This window comes from Diabrotica virgifera, chromosome 5 (genome assembly GCF_917563875.1).
Source record: "Diabrotica virgifera virgifera chromosome 5, PGI_DIABVI_V3a".
Lineage (NCBI taxonomy): Eukaryota > Metazoa > Arthropoda > Insecta > Coleoptera > Chrysomelidae > Diabrotica > Diabrotica virgifera.
In genome coordinates this window covers 42,239,339-42,262,177 of record NC_065447.1, presented here as the reverse complement: position 1 = coordinate 42,262,177, position 22,839 = coordinate 42,239,339, and the positions used below count along the sequence as shown (strand labels likewise).

At 34.0% G+C, this 22,839-nt stretch overlaps 1 protein-coding gene across 2 annotated transcripts in view; it reads left to right on the top strand.

Moving 5' to 3' along the window:
* Positions 1-22,839, top strand: part of LOC126885712 (alpha-N-acetylglucosaminidase) — a 78,276-nt gene that overhangs the window by 45,361 nt on the left and 10,076 nt on the right. For both annotated transcript variants that reach the window (XM_050652438.1, XM_050652439.1), the window contains exons 9-15: positions 840-989; positions 2,391-2,606; positions 5,792-5,878; positions 8,598-8,788; positions 13,063-13,183; positions 13,241-13,334; positions 15,188-15,358. In XM_050652438.1, the coding sequence (XP_050508395.1) occupies positions 840-989; positions 2,391-2,606; positions 5,792-5,878; positions 8,598-8,788; positions 13,063-13,183; positions 13,241-13,334; positions 15,188-15,358 (1,030 nt within the window). The remainder of the gene's footprint in view (positions 1-839; positions 990-2,390; positions 2,607-5,791; positions 5,879-8,597; positions 8,789-13,062; positions 13,184-13,240; positions 13,335-15,187; positions 15,359-22,839) is intronic.

Here is a 22,839-nt window from a genome sequence, read left to right as displayed (position 1 = left end):
ACCCGATACTGTGGGATCTTTGATACGCCGCCATTTATTGAGACACCCTGTATATTTCAAAATAATTTTAAAATGTAGCTTTTATCAACTTACAAACTATTCATTTAAAAAATTTTCCGTTAGTGGTGACTCACCCTGTATACTAAGAGTTTTAGTTTAATGTATTTATTCATGTATCATCAGCATACAATCAAAAAGAAGGCTATATAATACAATGACAAGAAGTATCCTCACTTATGGGTGTGAAAATGGGACAATAAATAAGAAAACCAAAAATAAAATAAGAGCAACAGAGATGGAATTCCTAAAGAGCAGCTGCAGAGTAACAAGGAGAGATAGAATAAATAACATAGAGATTAAGAGAAGAATGGGAGTGAACTCAGACATAATAGACTACATCGAACAGAAGAGACTAACTTGGTACGGACATGTCAGAAGAGCAGACCAAAATCGTTAGTTAAACCGAATAACAGAGTGGAGCCGATAGGAAAAAGGAAGAGAGGCAGACCCCGAAGATCCTTCAGAGATGAAGTGGACGAAGCAGTGGATAGAAGAGATCTACAGGAAGGCGACTAGCAAGACAGAAAGAGCTGGAGAGAACGGTTGAGTGAAGGAATACAATGAAAACTGTGGTAATCCTTAGTATATATGTATATGTACGTGAATATTTATTGACATTCTTAAATGTGCTGGAGAGCCTATTTTTTGACGAAACTCTCTTGAAGATGCTCTGACAGCAGTGTACTTGGGCAAGATTTAATAAATGTGTTCGATATCTACATTTTATTTATAAAAATTATGTATTCGAATTTTCAACCATATTTTTTTTTCATTTTTAGGGCAAAATGATTATATTAGATCTTCAATCAGAGGAATTTCCTCAGTATGACGCGTTAGATCAATATTTCGGCCAACCTTATATTTGGTGTATGCTGCACGATTTTGGTGGAACTTTGGGCATGTTTGGATCAGCTAACATTATAAACATGGTAACTATGAATAGAATATTCTTTAACCTTGTCTGTAAGTTTAAATTAAAATCAATTTCATCCGAAATAGTGAAAAGTCGTTGTTCAGACCAAAACGGTAATTGTTGCTAAGCCAAAATAATTCTTTTTTGCTTCCATACATCGCTTATATAATTTTTTTAAGTAAACGATTGCATTTTTTTTTTCAATTATTCGAACTCTACCATTGTTGTACAATACGTGTATCGAGTTATTCAACTCTCATCAGGAACACCTGTGGTAGTTCAATCTGAAATGAAAGCTATATATTTGGTCGTTATAGTAACATAACATATCTAAGTACTCTAGCAGCGACCTCTATACGAAGCAACATGAAGTCAGGAGACTTCTCTTAGATAGCAAATTAGGGTCGCCCCCAATATCTCAACTGTCATCAACACGCCTAACTTCAGACGCAACTTTGACACATTATTAATTCAATTTCTATTCTTGGTGTGCAAGTACTTGGAGGAGATACGAAGACGAACGTGCGCGAATAGCGGAAAAATTTTCCAAATAATTTTCTTAAATTATTCATATTGTCAATTGAAATTGTCAAAATGACGTATACTTCATACCTACTGTAATTGAAGAAAAAAAATTATATGTTGCTCCACAATATTGATATGATATGCAATTATTATATAAAAGTATGTAAATTTAATTAGTTGTATTTTGCTTGCCGTACTGCATTTTAATAACTAATTTTATTTACTACATACAATTGTTTACCTTTTAATAACATAACCTTATCTTACTTTTTTTCTTATATTTTTTTGGGATATGGCCTTGACAATTGTCCAGCAACCAGGACTAATATGATTGTCCAATATAATTAAAAGTGCTAAAAATGTTGCTGAGCTATGAAACCAGGTGTCGCTTTTCCGAACTTGCACAGTCCCAATAATATTCTATATATCTTTATTTTGCTTAATATTAGGTATGAATCTGTGAATATGATAGGGTCATATCCAACTTGGTGCCTATGCTTTTTGGATATATCAAAATTGCGCGTGAAGTTTGGCGAGTTGATGACAGTTGATCTTTTGGGCCGCACCCAACAAAGGGTTTAGGTTTAGGTGAATCGCAAATTCAAGCTTACTGAAGGCTATATTGGACGATGTTAGGAATAACCTTTTATTCTGACAATACAATCTAGAGTCTAGTCTAGAGTTTACCCTTAAAAAACACTATCAATTGCACTCGTTACTTAGCTATTTGGCCATAATTAAAAATTATTTTTGTCAATTTTCTAGGATTCTCTAGAATTCTGTATTATGCACATAACATGTTTCTTGTAGAATTGAAACATCACATTTATTTTACTTTATTTCTTTACTATATTTCTTGATTGATAGAAAAACTTTTAAAATATATTTTTAGAGAGTTATCCAAGCAAGACACAGCATTAACAGCACGATGATAGGAACTGGGCTTACCCCGGAAGGTATTAACCAAAATTATGTTATATATGACTTAATGACTGAACAAGCATGGAGAAAAGAATCAGCAAATTTAACAACCTGGTTCGAAAATTATGCACTAAGGAGGTATGGAAAATCCAACGCAAAGATCAATGAAGCATGGCAGTTATTAAAGGTAACTTAGTTTTAATCATATTTGAAGCAGTCGTAGTGTATAATATGAAGCTCAAAACAAACATTCTTTCGGTATAGGATATTGGGTTGGGTAAGACAAAAAAAGTTGTGTGTTATAAAATATGTTACGTGTTCTCTACTCTTTTGATTGGTGTCTAAGGTTGGACTTTAACGGATACACTTCTCAAGAATCTGGAAGCCTTTGAAATCTGGATGTTCGGAGAATCCTATGAATAAGTTGGGTGGATAGAATTCGTAACGAAGTTGTTTTGCATCGGATGGAAAAAGTTACGAAAGTTGTCAAAACAATTATTGGTACTAGTACACTTTAGAAGACCAAAAATAAGCATTTTTCAATATTTTTTTTCTCAGAACCTTTATTAAAAATGAACATAAAAATCCACAAGGAAAAGAAAAGTTTTCCTGTAGTTGGCTGTATACCATCAATCACAAAATTGGAAAGAAATCCTTTGTAAAAGGTATAAAATTTTTTTTATTAAAAATCCCTTAAAAGGGCTACATCACAACAAAACGTTTTCGATTTGTATAAAAAATCATCATCAGTGTTCGATCTAAAAATAAGTATAACCGATTTAATGAATATAAAGTTAGTATTTAAATTTTGACAAAGGTTAGAGCAAGTTGGTTATACTTACAAACTGGATGCTAGCTGAGCCACAAAAGAAAATATCTGGGTAAAAACCCTTTACATAAAATATAGATGCCTTAAAAGTGCATACTTCAATAAAAAGGCCTGTGATGGTCACATGGCAAACAGGATAATGCCCTAAGGTAAAGTATACAGGTTTCCCAACACGTGGGATCCAAATTGAGTTGATCACATTTCAATGACTTAATGGCAACTGAAGCAAAATGAGTGATGTTTCTGAAAGGTGTCAAAAGACAGATGGACAACGTGACGTGGAATTTACCCTGTATTACGACAGCCAACTAATTGTTAGTAAAATATATAATGAAAATTAACATAGTAATAACAAATAAAGATTTGTTATTACTATGTTAATTTTGATTATATATTTTACTAACAATTAGTTGGCTGTCGTAATACAGGGTAAATTCCACGTCACGTTGTCCATCTGTCTTTTGACACCTTTCAGAAACATCACTCATTTTGCTTCAGTTGCCATTAAGTCATTGAAATGTGATCAACTCAATTTGGATCCCACGTGTTGGGAAACCTGTATACTTTACCTTAGGGCATTATCCTGTTTGCCATGTGACCATCACAGGCCTTTTTATTGAAGTATGCACTTTTAAGGCATCTATATTTTATGTAAAGGATTTTTACCCAGATATTTTCTTTTGTGGCTCAGCTAACATCCAGTTTGTAAGTATAACCAACTTGCTCTAACCTTTGTCAAAATTTAAATACTAACTTTATATTCATTAAATCGGTTATACTTATTTTTAAATCGAACACTGATGATGATTTTTTATAAAAATCGAACATAAAACTTTTTACATATTATTATATAACTCTTATATAATACAAAAAATATATCTTTCTTAATTTATGCAAGTACACTAATATTGTAAAACTAGTTCCAATGGCGGACAGTTAAGCTCAGGATTGGGATTTCTAAGACAAAAAAAATCTACGGCATTTGAAAAAGGAAGGTTTCTTACGTCACAATTTCAAACTTGAATATTTGGACTATGTTATGCGCCACCCAGAGAGATAAATAATATACTCCATTTAATAATACATGGCAAGGTGGACAGAAGAAGAGGGCCTGGTCGAAGAAGAACGTCATGGTTTAGAAACCTGAGAGAATGGTTTAACAGATTCTCAGCATCGTTTTTCCAAGCTGCAGTCAAAAAAATTACTATAGCCAATATGATAGCCAACTTGGGGCTGGATGGTCTCAACATTGACGTGTTGAAGAAATCGTTGTTCGTGACTCTTGGCAACGACTCTTGACAAGTAAATTTCAAATTGGCAACTTTTCTAATGCCGACTAGAGACCATCATCATCATCATGGCTTATTCACTCCTGGCGGAGTGTTTGCCGCCCTTTTGGGCTCTCTGATTCCTTTATTGCGGAGAATCAGTCCGCTGTTGTCTTTTATTATTATAGCAGCGTGTGTGACTTGGCCCTGTCTACAATGTTCCTCCATTCTTTCCGGTCCTTACAGCGCTGCTTCCAATTGTAGATTCTCAGCTTCTTTATGTCTCCTAAGACTTGATCTCTCCATCTTGTTTTGGGTCTTCTCTTTGGTATCTTTGTTGTTGGTCTCCAGCCAGTTATTCGCTTTAGCGTAGAGTCTGGGTTAGCTCATTCTGTGTGTCCCAGCCACCTGAGCCTTTGCGCCATCACGAACTTGATTATGTCTTCACCCTGGATGACTTCTTTAATTTCTTCATTGGTAAATCTTCTAAATTCGCCTACACTTATCCTCACCGGTCCCATTATTCGTCGAACTATCTTTCTCTCTAAGATTTCTAACCTCATTTCATATTTTTGTCTTAGGCACATCGTCTCTGCACCATAGGTGATCACTGGCCTGATTGCAGTCTTGTAAATTTTTAATTTGGTTGTCTTACTAATGTGCTTGTCTTTCAAGAATTTTTGGTAGTTCCAGTAGGTTTTATTACCCAGTAGGATGCGTTCATTTATTTCATCCGTTCTATCATTTCTCCCATTCACCATCACTCCCAAGTATTTGAAACGGTGTACTCTTTCAAATGTATATGCACCAAGCTTAATTTCTTTTCCGATGTTCGTATTTTCTCTTGAGCACTTGAGGTATTTCGTTTTGCTTTGGTTTATTACTAGCCCTCTCTTCTTTGCTTCTTTATCTAGTATTAATATTATATTCTGCATGGTTTTTAAATCTTTGGTAAACAGTGTAATATCGTCTGCATACGCTATCAGTTGGGCTGAAGATTCGATAATATTTCCCATAAGTTTGGCTGCTCTTACTGCCCCATCTATGGCAATGTTAAATAATGTTGTTGACAGGGAGTCTCCCTGTCTGACACCTACCTCAATTTTTGTACTTCATCTGACGGGCCTTTCCTTGTTAAGATTCGTGCCTTGGATTCCTTCATGGTCATTTTCGTGAGACTTACTAGATTTTCTTGAATGCCTAGTTGATTCCACGAGACCATGAAGTTTTTATATAATTTTACCTGTGAATTTTGACCGTTATTTAACTTTTTAGAACACAGTTTATGATTTTTCTGGATTACACAAACTAAGAGGAAAATATGCCATTACATGGACACCAACATTAAAATTGGACGTCTGGGTAAGTATTTGATAATAATGAATGCCACATTTAGATCGTTATAAAACTACCACCTTCGAATATTTGGTCTAACTTACTTTTTTCCATATTCATACGGAAAAGATGGAAAAATAGAGGTCACCGAACCGGTTCTAGATATACTACATTTTTTGCCCTAACGACTTTTATAACCGAGTTACAGGGTGTTTTATCGATTTTGCCCATTTCTTTCCTAAGCCATAACTTTAGAACCACCTGTATATTTTTTTGATATTTGGTACACATATATCTCATTCAAAACCCAAACGACCGACATACTAACCATAATAAAAATCCAGGTCTGGATTAACAAAAAATTATAAAGTAATAATTGTGACCTTAAAACAACACCCTTTATATTCAAATTTTGAAAATCTGTTTGCATATTTGAAAAGAGCACAAAAAAGTAAATTTAATAGTTCGCTTCAATTTTTCGGCCAGACAATTTTATGACTTTAATTTTGAAATTATATTGAATTATTTAAGAACTCTGACATTAAAAAGCAGATATTATTAACTTTTAGTTATAAATTATTAAAGTTAATGAATAAATACTAATTTTAAAAATAATCAATACTTTTACCACATTGGAACGACCCAATTACTAATGACAAGAAAAATCCAGGTCCGGATTAACAAAAAAATATAAAGTAATTGTGACCTTGAAACAACACCCTGTATATTGAAAATTTGTTTGCGTATTTTAAAAGAGCATCCAAAACTGCGTTAAATGGTGCATGCCAAATTTTTGAGCAGATAATTTAATTACCGCAATTTTGACATCATATTGATTAATTCTGTCAAGGTCACAAGAAGGTGCCAGAAAAATGAAGAACAGTCCCAATGTAATTAGAAAATCGATTCGAAATCTTTTAAAACGAGCAAGGAAACGCATCGAACAAAACGGAGGACATTTTGAGCAACTGTTATGGTTCAAATATTTTTAATTTTTGTTAAATTGTTGAATTGTTTAAACGATTTTTTTTTTTAATTAGATATAGCTGTTTTTTTAATTCTTTACTAAATCATTAAAATATCCCAATTCTCCCAATTTTTAATGATGTGCACGCAGATACAAATTTAGAGAATCCATGAAGCCAGAGTAGTAAATATGTATTAAGTATTTTTAAAATAAGTATTGATTCATTAACATTAAATTATTAAAAGTTAATAATACATACCTGGTTTTTAATCTCAGAGTTCTTTAAAATTTCAATATAATTTCAAAATTGATGTAGGTAATTAAATCAACGGCAAAAAAATTAAAATGAACCTTTAATCACAGTTTTTTATGCTCTTTTAAAATGCGCAAACAAATTTTCAAAATGTTAATATACAGGGTGTTGGTTCAAGGTCACAATTACTTTATATTTTTTTGTTAATCCGGACCTGGATTTTTCTTGTCATTAGTAATTGGGTCGTTTCAATGTGGTAAATAAGTATTGATTATTTTTAAAATGAATATTTATTCATTAACTTTAATAATTTAGAAATAAAAGTTAATAATACCTGCTTTTTAATAGCAGAGTTCTTAAAAAATTCAATATAATTTCAAGATTAAAGTAATAAAATTGTCTGGCCGAAAAATTGAAGCAAACCATTAAACTTACTTTTTTGTGCTCTTTTCAAATATGCAAACATATGTTCAAAATTTGAATATACAGGGTGTTGTTTTAAGGTCACAATTACTTTATAATTTTTTGCTAATCCGGACCTGGATTTTTCTTATGGTTAGTATGTTGGTCGTTTGGGTTTTGAATGAGACCTATGTGCACCAAATATCAAAAAAATATAAAGAGTGGTTCTAAAGTGATGGCTTAGGAAAGAAATGGGCAAAATCGATAAAACACCCTGTAACTCGGTTATAAAAGTCGGCTTTGCAAAGAATATAGTATATCTAGAACTGGCTTGGTGACTTCTATTCACCGTTAAAGTATTTCCGTTTCCCAATGAAACACCCTGTATAATATGCTCCGTAAGCTACTAAAAATGAACTGCAGGCTAAAAATCCACACAAGTTATATTATAGATTAGCCGTTATAGTAACAAAACAAATATACTGCATTTCACTTCAGTTTAAACTACCTCAAGTGTCCCTGATGAGAGTTGAATAACTCGAAACCCATGTAGAACAAAGATGGAGTTCGAATTGAAAGGAAATGTTGAAAAAATTGAAAGGAATATAGTTTCATATAATATGTTTATTTATGTTTATTATTATTATCCCGGTTATTAACAGCGTTCTTCGCCTCCCGGTTACCAGTTTCCATCTTCGTCGATCGTTCCATTCGCCAGGGTGAAGATTTCTTTCCGACATTGCCTTCTGAATGCCTCCTAACCAGGAATGTTTCTTCCTCTCTTCCTTCTTTCCCTTAGCGTCCATTTTAAAATTTGTTTTGGGAGCTTGTCGTCGTCCATTCTTTCTACATGACCATATCAGATCAGTTGTCGCCTTTGAATTTTGTTTATGATGGTTGACTTGACCCCCATTATATTTCTGAGTTGGTCATTTTGTATTCTTTCAAGCCTTGATTTTCTAGCCGATCTTCTCCAGAAGTCCATTTCCAATGCAAGTAGGCGTCGTCCCAGGGATTTAGTAAGGAGTCATGTTTCGCATCCATAGAGCACTATACTTTTAAAGATATAGTTAAAGATAAGATGTTTATTTATAATAATATTATAAATTATATATTTCTTTTAGACGTGGTACAATTATAGTGAGGTATTTGACGCTTGGGACATTTTTGTACGAAATGCTGATGATCTTAAAAACAGCCCAGGTTTTCTTCACGACTTAGTCGACTTAACAAGACAAGTATTACAAATTTACGGTGACATTTACTATCCCAAGATTGTTACTGCATTTAGGGACGACGATTATACGAATTTTAGGTAAGTGGTAATTGGGGGATTGTATATATCGCACACCTAGTTCAATAGTGCCACAAGTGCAAAAAACAATATTCTCGAGAAATGAGCAAAACGTTCTGTAGTAAACGCGTTTTGCCCTGTAAATAATTTATTTTGAGAATGACTGGCTTCAAAATTACAATTTAGGTAGCAAATTATACACTTATTGGCTGGATCTTATTACAATTTATTAACAATAAAACGTTATTATTATTTTGATAGTTATGGCGATATTGCATTGTGAAGAAAGTCATTTATAAAATGATACCTAGGAGATACGGCGGCAATATAATGAAAAAATCAATTGATTTTTGCAATTGTGGCCGTATTGAATTATATCTGTTGTATTGTGGCAGTGTATATTATCGCCACATCTCTCTTGATTTTTGCAGTTGTGGCCGTATTGAACGTATTGAATTACATCGGTTGTATTGTGGCAGTGTATATTATCGCCACATCTCCCAGTTATGGTCATATTGCATTTTCAAAACCTCCAAAAACCCTACAGTGAAATACCGAAGTAACTTACTTTATACTTATCCAAAACAATATTTTAGTTCAGGCTGTATTGCATTAGATGGGCCATTATATAGGCAATATTTTACAGCCTTAACCCAAAATTCGAATTTTTTGCAGTTGTGGCACAATTGAACTAGGTGTGCGATATATTTTATTAAATCATATAGAGTGTCAATTTAAAAAGTTGCCACCCCTATAATTTGGTCCCTATAGAAAATCTAAAAATATACAAAAATACGTCAAATTTATTTGTCAGAGGGACATTTTATAGACCAGTTTTCAACTAAGTTACACTAACCCTCTAGCGGGGCGGACACAACCCCCAAAATCTTTAATGGAAAGGGGGGTTCAGTGATACCTCATTTTAAAGGTCGTTCGATTACCTTTTCAAAAATATCACATGCATTATATTTCTTTTCAGTAATTTTAATTTTTTTTTTATTATTAATTTTAATAATTAAATATCGAGTTCAGAACTCCAAAAATTTTTTTGGAATATTGAACTCCAAATTGAATTTTTTTTTGGGGTGTTGAAGTATTTAGAGTATTTTTTTGAAGTATTTTTGGAAAAATCAAGTAAAGTCGTAAAGATATTAAGTATAGAGTTCCAGAACTCCAAAATTTTTTAGAGTATTGAGTCCATGTTTTTTCCAAAAGTACTGAAAAGAAATATAAGGCATGTGGTATTTTTGAAAAGGTAATTTAATGACCTTCAAAATGAGGTATTACTCAACCCCCTTTTCCATTAAAGATTTTGGGGGTTGTGTCCGCCCCCGCTATAGGGTTGATGTAATTTAGTTGAAAACTGGTCTACAAAATGTCCCCCTCACAAATAAATTTGAAGTATTTTTGCATATTTTTAGATTTTCTATATGGACCAAATTATAGGGTGTGGCAACTTTTCAAATTGACACACTGTACAGGGTGAGGCAGATAAAGGGCCTATTAGAAATATCTCGAGAACTAAAGGTAAGAAAATCATGAAAATTGTTATACAGGGGTTTTGAGGTGTGAGCTATTTAACGAAAATATTTTGGTCTCTTTGCTACTTCCGGTTATACCGGAAGTTGATTGTAACTTCGTTTTTTTAAATGGGACACCCTGTATATTTTTACATTTTTGGATTCTCCTTGATTTCTTCTTTCTTTAAATATAAGGTTTTGTAATATTATACAGGGTAGGTTAAAAGATAATTACGTTTCCTTATTAATTTTGTAGCAACATTCACACCCTGTAGGCTTGTAGTAGTTTGACATAATAAACTCTATATATCTTCAAATGATTTTTAATATAGTCTTCTATTGTTAACAATTATTAGTATAGCTAAATTTTTCGTTTTAGTGTACAGAGTTGGTCGAAACACGGAATGAGTATTTTCTGAGTTTTCTTAAATGGAACACCCTGTATTTTAGTATTGTAATGAAATGTTGTTTTATGGTACATTTTAATTACTTAAGCACTCCCTATACCTAACTGCTTTAATTTGTGAGTTATTGGTGATTCAAGCAAAACATTAATTGCAACACAAAATATGTGAAATTGTATTAGGTTGGCCGTGAAAATATTCAATCACCAATAATTTTTTGGAAATAAATACATATTAATCTAGACTGATACTTAAAATTGCCAATAATGGTTGAACTGTCAAAATACCATCGAAGTTAAGATTGTTGGTGCGATTAACAATTAAGCACAAATTAAAGCAGTTAGGTATAGGGAATGCTTAAGAAATAAAAAAGTACCTTGAAATATCATTTCATTACAATACTAAAATATAGGGTGTTCCATTTAAGAAAACTCAGAAAATACTCATTCCGAGTTTAGAGCCACCCTGTATACTAAAATTAAAAATTTAGCTATACTAATAATTGATAACAATAGTAGACTATATTGAAAATCATTTGAACATAAATAGAGTTTACTATGTCAAACTACTACAATCCTACATGGTGTGAATATTGCTACGAAATTAATAAGAAAACGTAATTATCTTTTAACCTACCCTGTATAATGTTACAAAACATTATATTTTAAGAAAGAAGAAATCGAGGAGAATCCAAAAATGTCAAAATACACAGGGTGTCCCATTAAAAAAAACGAAGTTATAAGCAACTTCCGGTATAACCGGAAGTACCAAGTAGATAAAAATATTTTCATTAAATAGATCAGTCTTCAAAACCCCACTATTCCAATTTTCATAATTCAGTTACCTTTAGTTCTCGAGATATTTCTAATAGGCCCTTCATCTGCCTCACCCTATATATTAAACCATTCTGATCTTCTTCTTATGGTGCCATCCTCTATAGAAGTTGACAATATCAGCGAAGTAATGTCTATCTTGTACAGATCGAAACAGTAAATGTTAGTCCAACCGATCAAATTTGTTATGTTTTGTAACCACGAATATTTACGTATGTATACAGGGTGTCCAGAAACTCTCCCGACAAACGAAAACCGGAGATTCTTCAGATAATTTTAAGACAATTTAACCCAATTCACCTAGTCCGAAAATGCTTCCTAAGGGAGCTAGAGCTCTTTGAAGATGGCGTCATGTAATTAGTTTTTCGAAAAACTAAAACTGGTACGCTTATTTATCTTCCAGAGAAAAATCGATTCCATCAATTACGAATTTCTAGTACCGGTTATAGGCGCCCGTTTTGGTAGGGCAACGGTTATTTTATCGCATAACAGTTTTGTCTTTAATTTCCAAGCATTTTTGACACTGGATTATTAAATTGTGAGGTATTCTAGTAATAAAAGGTACTTTTGCTTTAAGTCGATAGAATACACTGTTTTCTAGAAAAATCGATTTGAAATTTTTTCGTTTGTTGAATTTGAAAAAAGGTTTACAAAAAAAAAACTGTTTAGAAAACCTAAAACGCCTAAAAATTCTGAGACGCCATATTCAAAGAGCTCTAGCTCCCTTAGAAAGCATTTTCGGACTAGGTGAATTGGGTTAAATTGTCTTAAAATTATCTGAAGAACCTCCGGTCTTCGTTTGTCGGGAGAGTATCTGGACACCCTGTATATTTGCGTACTGTAAATAACGCAGAGGAACAAGAATGATTCCTTTTAGAAAAACTAGGACGAGTACGAGAATTTAAATACCTTGGCTACTACGTCAAGAAAAATGTGAGACAAATCGGGGAGGAGCTGAAAGGATAGATATACAAGAGTGTGGTGAGACCTGCGTTGGTGTACGACAGTAAAGTATAGCCGATAAAGAGGATTCAGGAAGAGGAGATTGAGGTAGCTAAAATGAAAATGTTCGGTGGATACTGGGTAAGACCAAAAGGGATAGAATCAAGAACGACTTGATTAGGGCAAGACCGTGACTACAGTTATAAAAAAGATTCAAGAACAAAGACTGCAATGGTTTGAACTGCAAAGGAAAGACAGAGGCAAACCGAGAAGAAGATGGAAGGATTGTGTGGCAGGAAACTTAGAAGATAAAGGTTTGGGTGAAGGAGGCACGAGGAACAGAAATAAATGACGAAGAAGAATAACAAACAGCGATCCTTAAAAAGGGAAAAGCTGAGGAATAAAAAGAAGAAGAAGAAACAAGTGGATAACTCAGGGCTCAACTCTCTGCCTGACCTTAATCCTATTTGAATCGCAAATGATTGTGATATTCTTCCTCAATATTCTTAAAATCTCCCTTTCGATAGCTCTTACTAAGTAGGCTAAAAACAAAATATAAATATCAACATTGCCAAATTTACCTTCTTATGTTATAGTCAACATGCGACAGTTTTTATGGAAATATTCGATGATCTGGAACTCATATTATCTACAAACAAAGCATTTTTGTTAGGACCTTGGATTGAAGCAGCAAAAAGTTGTGGAAACAACTCACAGGTACCTATACATATTTAATTGTCTAGTATTTAAGAATCTGATTGAGTATTATTTTAGGAAAGTAATCTTTTTGAATATAACGCTAGAAACCAAATTACTTTATGGGGACCAGAAGGAGAGATTATTAATTACGCTAACAAGCAATGGTCAGGTAAATATTCTTCTTCTTCAAGTTCCATCTCAGCAACGCGACGGAGGTCGGCAATGTTCATAGCTAATCTACAGGGTGTTTGGTAAAGAATGGGCCATAGCTTAACTTTAGATTCCTGAGGTTAAAATAGGTCTATTTAAGCTAACTTACCTTAGTAGAAAAGTTGATAATAACCGAAATACAGGGTGTCAAAGTTAAACTTTTACTTTATTTGTTTTTGACTATTTCCCGACAGACCTGGGACAACAACACGAAATTTGGTAAGTAGTGCTGGTATTGTACGATCTACTAAATTATGTTAAACAAAAGTTTCTGGCTACTACCAGAGGCGTACGACGGGGGAACGTGAATGGTTGACCCTTCTCAAATTCTACGCCACTGGCGGAATTTCTATTTTTGTACAATTTTTTGATTCTCCAATACTTTCTATGCAAATAACATACTCTTCATTCGTAGCGATAAAGCCATGAGTTTTCGAGATATGTGAAGCTAAACACGAAGGAGCATAATACATTAATTAAAATAAGTGTGCCTTTTCTCGAAAACTAATGACTTTATCTTTACGAATTAAGAGAATATTATTTGCATAGAAAGTATTGGAGAATCTAAAAATTATGCCAAAATAGCAGTTTCATCAGTGGCGTGGAATTTGGGAAGGGTCAACCATTCACTTTCCCCTGTCGTACGCATCTGGTAGTAGCCAGAAACGATTATTTAACATAATTTAGTAGGGTGTACAGTGTCTACACTTTCTGCCTAGTGTCACACGGATATGTCAAATTATTTTAAAGTATTCTTTTTTTTTAATAAATTTATTTTCTATTTAAAACTTTAAGAACTATGTGTGCCCGGTACTATAAAACTATTTGACATATCCTTATGGTACTTGCAGAAAGTGTAGGTACTGTACACCCTACTAAATTATGTTAAATAATCGTTTGTGGTTAATACCAGAGGCGTACGACAGGGGAAAGTGAATGGTTGACCGTTCTCAAATTCTACGCCACTGATGAAACTGCTATTTTAGCATAATTTTTAGATTCTTCAACACTTTCTATGCAAATAATATACTCTTCATTCGTAACGATAAAGTCATTAGTTTTCGAGATATTTGAAGTTAAAAATGAAAAGACACACTTATTTTGATTATTCTATTATGCTCCTTCGTTTTTAGTTTCAAATATCTCGAAAACTAATGGTTTTATCGTTATGAATGAAGAATATATTTTTTACAGAGAAAGTATTGGAGAATCAAAAAATTTCACTAAAATAGCAATTCCGCCAGTGGCGTAGAATTTGTGAAGGGTCGACCATTGCACGTTCTGCCGTCGTACGCCTCTGGTAGTAGCCAGAAACTTTTGGTTCACATAATTTAGTAGATTGTACAATACTAGCAGAACTTACCAAATTTCGTGTTGTTGTCCCATGCCTGTCAGGAAATATTCAAAAATAAATAAAATAAAAGTTTTAATTTGACACTCTGTATTTCGGTTATTATCAACTTTTGTACTAAGGTAAGTTAGCTTAAATCGACCTATTTTAACCTCAGGAATCTAAGGTTAAGCTATGGTCCATTCTTTACCAAACACCCTGTATATAAAGCTCATTTTTGGCGCGTTTTACTTCAAATATAGCAAATACTATCGAAAAATCTTTCAAAATAAAACTATTTTTATTTTATTATCCATCAAAATGAAAATACATTTTTGCGCCACATAATATTCATATCAATCAGCTCTTTGTAGCTGGAATATTCAGTGCGCCACATATTTTTACCGCCTTAAGCGGTTTTTTTTATTTTTTTACCACTACAGAGATATTTCTTCTAATTATTAACAATGTTATACTTTTAGGGATCGTCGCTAATTATTACAAGCCTCGTTGGGAAATCTTTATTAATAGAATGAATTACAGTTTGCTTCACAATACATGGTTTTCAGAAACAGCTGCGAGGAGGGAAATGTTTAGAAAAGCAGAAGAACCATTTACTTTTGACCGTACAGTATTTCCAGTTGAGCCAACAGGTAACATTTTCCATTGAATTTCTTTTTTGTCACGTTGTACGTTAAAACTTTGTGTCCAATTTTTCTTCTCGTCTAAATAAAACTGTCAGCTGAATTTTTTAATACATGAAAATTCATAAAAACCTAACAATATCATGAAGTATGATCAAGGAAAAACAGGTATACAAAATGAATCTTTTTTTAGAACGGAAAAATTCGTTAAAATTACTGGAGGAACTTCTGAAATATATATCTCTTAATCTGGTGTGGAAAACAACTTAACTTCTTCATAATTTTTTTTAAATTAGACTTGAGGCTGCTTTTACTCTTATCTTTTTTAAGTTTCTTGTAGGATTCTGCAACTAAATTCAAGAAATTTTGTTTATATAAGAGCTCAGATTTTTGCGCCATGTTTTAAAAGCACAGAAGAAATGCCATTTGCTCCAAGAGCTTTGATTTCTTTCAATTTTTGTATTGCTTTGACGATATCTTCTTCTGTTGGGATCTTACAACCTAATATTAATTCTTAGTCTCCCCTCTAGTGGTTGAGAACAACCCCATAGAACAGGTAATGCAATTCAGATATCTGGGCATAGATATATCAAGCACTCACGACCCAGTAAAGGACCTGAGGAGTCAGATCAACAAAGCATCTGCATTGTCAGGATGTCTACGGGAGATAGTCTGGTCAAATCCGTATATGCGCACAGATAGTAAAATTAGAATCTACAAGACTTGCATACGACCGATCATGACATATGGCATAGAAGTGCGCGAAGACACCAACAAAACGAAACGGATGCTAAGAGTTGCCGAAATGAAAACCCTAAGAACAATAGTGGGGAAAACAAGAAGAGACAGAGTAAGAAATACAGACATTAGAGGGCAATGCAAAATTCAAGATATTGTAAGATGGGGAAGGCAGCGCAAGAGGATGTGGTACAACCATGTAAGACGAATGGATGAGAATAGACTCCCAAAAATTGCCCTAGAAAACAACCCGCCCGGTTCAAGACCCCCGAAAGACCACCTAAAAGATGGAGGGAGAGTTGGCAATCTACCTCCCAGAAAATTAACCAGAAGCAGCTTCAGAATTAAACAGATCGAAAGATCTCCAAGAAGTAAAAGAAGAAGAAGAAGAAGAAGAAGAAGTCTCCCCTCAAAATTTTTTAACCATAGTTTTAGTATCTATCTCTCAAAATATCAAGATGAGACTGGTGAATGCCCTTGTATTCTTAATATTTCTATACGGAGCAGAGACTTGGACTCTTCGCGCATGCGAGCGCCAAAAAATTGATGCCTTTGAGATGTGGTGCTGGAGAAGAATGCTGCGCATACCTTGGACAGCTCATAGGACAAACGTTTCCATTCTAAACCAACTCAATATTTAAAAAAGGCTGTCCACAATATGTCTGCAACGAATTCTGCAATTTTTTGGTCACGTGGTTCGCAGAGGTGACGACAGTTTGGAGAGATTAATTGTTTCTGAAAACGTTCCTGGAAGAAGATCAAGAGGACGATCACCAACTAGATGGTCTGACCAAATAAAGCATTCAGCTGGAAACTCATTCTGCGAAGTTCTTAGAGCAGCTGAAGATAGAGACCATTGGAGAAACATTGTTAGGAATATTGGAAGAAACCACAATCCTCAGTAATGGGGGAACGGCAAGAGAGAGAAAGTTAGTATCTGTTCCTGCTCACGAATGATCTCTCTTGTTCTGTTTCTAACTCTTTATACTCGTAAGTTTAATTTCATTTCTGTTCTGGTTAACCTTTGTATATAATTATTAACGTTTCCATTTGTGTGTTATAGTTCTTTCAATTGGTTTTCTATACGCTCCTTTTTCTTTCTTTTCAATATTCGTTTTTCGTCTCCTTTCAGCTTTTTGTTGTAGTAGTCTCGTTCTTCATCCTTGGAGCTTGGAGCCTTGTATAAGTTGAGTTTTTCTTTGTGTTGCTTGTGCACGTTCCTCGACATGCCAGTCCAACCTTACTTTTCATGCTTTCGTCTTCTAATCACTTCAGTTGCTACCTCGTTCAATACGGTTCTACACTGTCTCCATTAGTTATTAACATCTTTAGCCATGCCACCTGTACAGCGTACAGTCCTCTAGCTTACCTACCAGGCTTTTCTCAAATTTCTTACTAGGTGTCACAGAGGATTCTACATTAACCTTCCCTCTTTAACAACTCTGACTTTCTATTCTATTACATACTTCGATGAAATATCTTGCGTCGACCACTATCATAATAGAGTCATTATAAAGGTTTTGAAGAAGAAGAAACAAATTGCACATTTAGTGTCTAGGACTATTCTAGTTTAGACAAGAAAAAACAAAGCGATTTTAGACCAAATATCATACCATTCCTTTTTATATAACTTACGTTATATCGATCTATTGTAATTACTTGAAATTCTATTGAATGGAAACTATTCCCGCAAGGTTTGAGCTGGTTTTACACATTCCCATAAAATCGTTCTGTTACATGCAATGTTTTATGTAGTTACAATCCTTGGAGACTAAATGAACTAATTAATCAAGAAAATTGGGTCATCACAATTTAATCAGCAAATGAACCGTATGCGTATACTTCGACTGCCCTACCTTAACTTGCGGAATCAGGGGTGTGCGATTTTGATCATTCATTGCCAATAATGAATTCATTGAAAATGTATTTTTCTTGTAACTTTATTATTATAGAAATTGAATTGTTTAATAAGCATCTTATTTATTGCTAATGACTAACTTAATTTTTAGTTGTAACAAAATATCAATCTATATGTAGCACTAAAGTTACCACCTACACCATTGGGTGCCAATTGTTTAAGAATAAAATGACACCTCGGTAGTGCAACGGTGCAACTATAAAACGACACTTGAGGTGCCAATTTTATTGTTAGAGCTTCGACTAGCTGTTTCTCGGGTGTAGGTACCTCTTGCCGTAATGGAAACTTAGGAAAGTGAGTGACTTTTTCTACTTTGGAAAAAAAAAAGTCGTACAGAGCCAAATCTGGAGAATACGGTGGCTTAGAAAGAAGTTCGTTCGTAGTCTAATTCTACCAAGTTGACCATGGCAACGGCGGAGGTGTGGGCAGGTGCGTTCTCATGGTTGAAGAGCACTTTTTTCCCCAACTGGGGCTGTTTTTTCTGAAAATTCGTGCGTCGAATCGGCCCAATCATTCGGCATAGTAAAGTCCTATAACCGGTTTGCCCTTTTCCAGGAAGTCTGGATCCGAAAGCCAACACAACTCACACTGGGAGAGTGTACCCGGTCAAACAAATGGCAAGATGTATATCGGACGGACATGTGCTAGTAGGGCTGAGTTACTGCTGAAAACAACAGGAATCAGCTAAGAATCATATAGCCCAATAAATGACCGTTTTGGAGTGTAATTTCCAGGGGCAACTCCGAATTGCATGAAAGTTTGGATTTAGGTTCTACTTACCCTCCACTTCAAAGTTGAATTTGTGCCGTTGGTTGCTTTTACTTGGGGGATGACATTTACCCCTTCTCGGGGGGTGAAAAACGCTTGTTTAAAATAAGCCCGGAAATAGATAAATTAACCGATTATAAGCAACTTTATTTCTATAAAGTTTTTTACGTAAGTCAATACTTTTCGCGTTATTCGCAATTGAAAATGTTGATTTTTCGACAAAAAAAACTACGTTTTCAGACCGTTTTTCGCAAATAACTCAAAAAGTAAATATTTTATCGAAAAAAATATTCTAAGCAAAAGTGTAGCATATAAAAAAATAAAAAAAATGGTGTATCAGTAAAGTATATAAATTGAGAAAAAGCAAAGTTGTAGCTCATGAAAAATACGTTCTTATTCGTCTAATTCCAAATCGAATAAGTCTACGCGAAATCACCAAAAATTAAGCACTTTTCGGGAAAAGTTTATTAACATTTTTAAAGTACCTACCTAAAAAAATATTTATATTTAATTTTTACAAAAGTTTCTAGCACCAAAAATAAACGAGTTACACTGAAGAAAAAGTTGGCCCCTTTTTTTTGATAAAAAAAATTGTGAAAACTTCCCTCTATTTAGCACCCTAAATTAAATTAATCGTTACCGATTTACCATTTATTTTAACTATATGTATATTGTTTATATGATCTGTAAGTGTGATTGGATTGAAGGCTTATTTTTGAAAAAAAATTGGTTTTATAATGAAACAAAATTTTCTAAAAATTTTTGAAAAAATTCTTTTTTTTTCAAAATAATTTAAAAAGTATTAGTGATAAGAAAAATCTTAAAGAGTAAAAAAATATAGGTTTTGTTATTACATATATGCTAGTTTCATATTATTTTTCCGCAAGACAAAAATTGGTTAAGATATGGCTGTTCAAAATTTGCATACACTCGTGATTAGTGACCCGTTCAAGCTTTTTAACTATAACCCTTTCAAAAATAAGCACTTTAAACCGGTGAGACTGACAGATCATATAAAAAATAGATAAGTAAGTAGATTGTTTGTAAAGAGGTAGCGATTAATTTTATTTGAGGAGCTAAACACGGGGAGATTTGCATGATTTTTTTACAAAAAAAAAAGAGGGCCAACTTTATTTTGAGCGTAACTCGCTTATTTTTAATGCTATAAACTGTTATGAACAATTCTAATAAAGCTTTTTATAAACACTTTAAAAAAGTTTAAACAGGTTTTTCCCGAAAAGTGCTTAGTTTTTCGGTGATTTCACCTTGAAATATTCGATTTGGAATTAGACGCACAAGAACGTATTTTTCATGAGCTACAACTTTGTTTTTACTCGATTGATAGACTTTACTGATTCACATTTTTTTTTCAGTTTTTTATAAGCTACACTTTTGCTAAGGATATTTTTTTCGATCAAGTATTTACTTTTTGAGTTATTTGCGAAAAACCGTCCGAAAACGTAGTTTTTTTGTCGAAAAATAAACATTTTCAATCGAAAATAACTCGAAAAGTATTGACTTACATAAAAAAACTCTATAGAACAAAAGTTGCTTAGAATCAGTCAATTTATCCATCTCCGGTCTTATCTTGAATATATGTTTTTTCACCCCCGAGAAGGGGTGACTGTCACCCCCCGAGTAAAAGCAACCAACGGCACAATTTCAACTTTAAAGTGGAGGGTATGTAGAACCTATATCCAAATTTTCATGCAATTCGGAGTTGCCCCTGAAAATTACACGGTATCGTCGTATTTCCCGTTCATTTACTGGGCTAATAACAGGTTTCCTCACTGGACATGCTCCAGTTAAGGGTCACCTGCATACAATGGGGCTGTTTCATGGAGACTTGAGCTACAGACTCTGTAACAGAGGGCCTGAAACTGTCAACCATATTTTGCATGACTGTGAGGCATTTGATCGAGGCGGCAAACACTTATCGGAGACATCGAAGTGACTCCAAATTTATATGGCACCCACCAACTAGACCTGTAAAGCTGGTACAAGGTTCCAGAATTCTGGAATGGGTTTCATAAACGAATGGAAGATGTACAATAAGCCAAGTGGCTACAGTACAACGGGTTCACAACAGACGGCTTCCAGGAAAAAAAATGGCAACGGCGGAGGTGTGGGCAGGTGCGTTCTCATGGTTGAAGAGCACTTTTTTCCACAATTGGGGCTGTGTTTTCTACAATTCGGCGTCGAATCGGCCCAATCATTCGGCATAGTAAAGTCCTGTAACTGATTTGCCCTTTTCCAGGAAGTCGATATAGATCACATCTTGTAAATCCCAGAAATCGGTGGCCATCACATTTCCGGTCGATAGAACAGTCTTCGCCTTCTTCAGAGCACCTTCGTGGGATCACGTCCACGGTTTCGACTATTCCTTGGTCTCTGGTGTGTATCAGTGGATCTATGTTTAGTCGAAGGTTACAAAACAACGTAGAAACTACTTTGTATTACGCTTACATAGCCTCAAGCACTGCTCTGAAGTGATCTCATGGTTACGTTTGTTGTCTTGAGCGAGCAAACGTGGCACACATCGCGCCGACAACTTTCTCATGACAAAAATTTCATGCAGGATATGACCCACGCGATTTGAAGTGCCTACTGTCTCAGCTATCTAACGCATCTTCAGTCGGCGGTGTGCCAATACAATATCCAAAATTTTTGCATTGTAAATTTTTTGACAGAATGCCAAATTTAGCCGGAAATTAAAAAAAACTTGTTTTATTCCCTTTTAAACTCCCAAATAACCCTAACACTTTTCAGCTATTTTACTTATTTTCATTTTGTGCATTATACCCCTACCTACCACTTCCCATCAGAAAACTTTAGATTTTATTAATTAAAATTGAGCTAATTTACTATCTATTACTTTATTTTACTGATGAAAATTTGTATGAATACAATATACATTGTGCTTTTATTCTCAAATTCATTCACAAGATATCGCAAAGTTACTGCCTTTTACAAAGTTACCGCCTTTTATCCACAATAGTGTCATTAAAATTTCATTAGTTTCCTGTTAAATGCGGTCATCTAGAAACAAGATAATGAATTAGGGCGAAAGTAAATTGTATTTTTAAATAGCGTTACAAATATAGTTAAAGGGAACAGTTTCAAACACAGACATGCATGTGTTGTGATGCGTAAAACATTTTTTGTTAAAAAAAACCCAGTAATAGGGAACTTACATAAAATTTAAAATTCGAAAAAAATGCTATAAATCATAACAGAACATAATTTTAAACATATATCAAAGAAAAAAAAAAGGTTTTTTTTGTCTTTCGTTTGGCCCCAAAAGACGATTAAAAATTCAAATTATAGCAACCAGCCCAAAACGCGCCCTCATTGGTCGTGACGTCATATAATTGTAGTATTGGATGTCCTCGCCATTAATTCATTAGGACTGGCATTCGTCTTGACACTGACACTCAGTTATATAAATATCTTAATAGTTGCTATTTCTGACTAATATTTAAATGTTTTTGTTAAGACAATTTCGAATTTCGAACTAATATTTAAGTGTTTTTATATAAAATCAAAGTTTTTCATCCTAATAAAAATGTATAAAAATATTTTTCAATTATTTAATTGAAAAACTTATTTGACCATTTTCTTGGTAGCACCTCCATGGCTTCTAAAAATTGCAAGCCAGATGTATGCTGCAAAGAAGACAAGAGGGAATTCTAAATTCTTTGCAATTCAAAACCCCGTATGCACAACGTGGTGAATTACAAATTCTTCTGCTTCTTTAGGTGCCGTGTCTTTATTCAGACGTTGGCCGTCATCATGTTTACAATTTCCTGAAATCTCTCTCTGTCGGCTGCTGCGCGAAATAATTCTTCTACTGTGCAGCCACACCATTGTCTAATATTACGCAGCCATGAAAGTTTCTTTCGACCAATACATCTCTTTCCCTCCACTTTTCCTTGTATTATAAGGCGAAGCAGATGGTATTTAGGTCCTCTAATTATTATATGGCCAAAGTATTCTGTTTTTCTTCTCTTTATGATGCTTATGAGCAGACGTTCTGAATTCAGTATTTGAAGAACATCTTCATTGG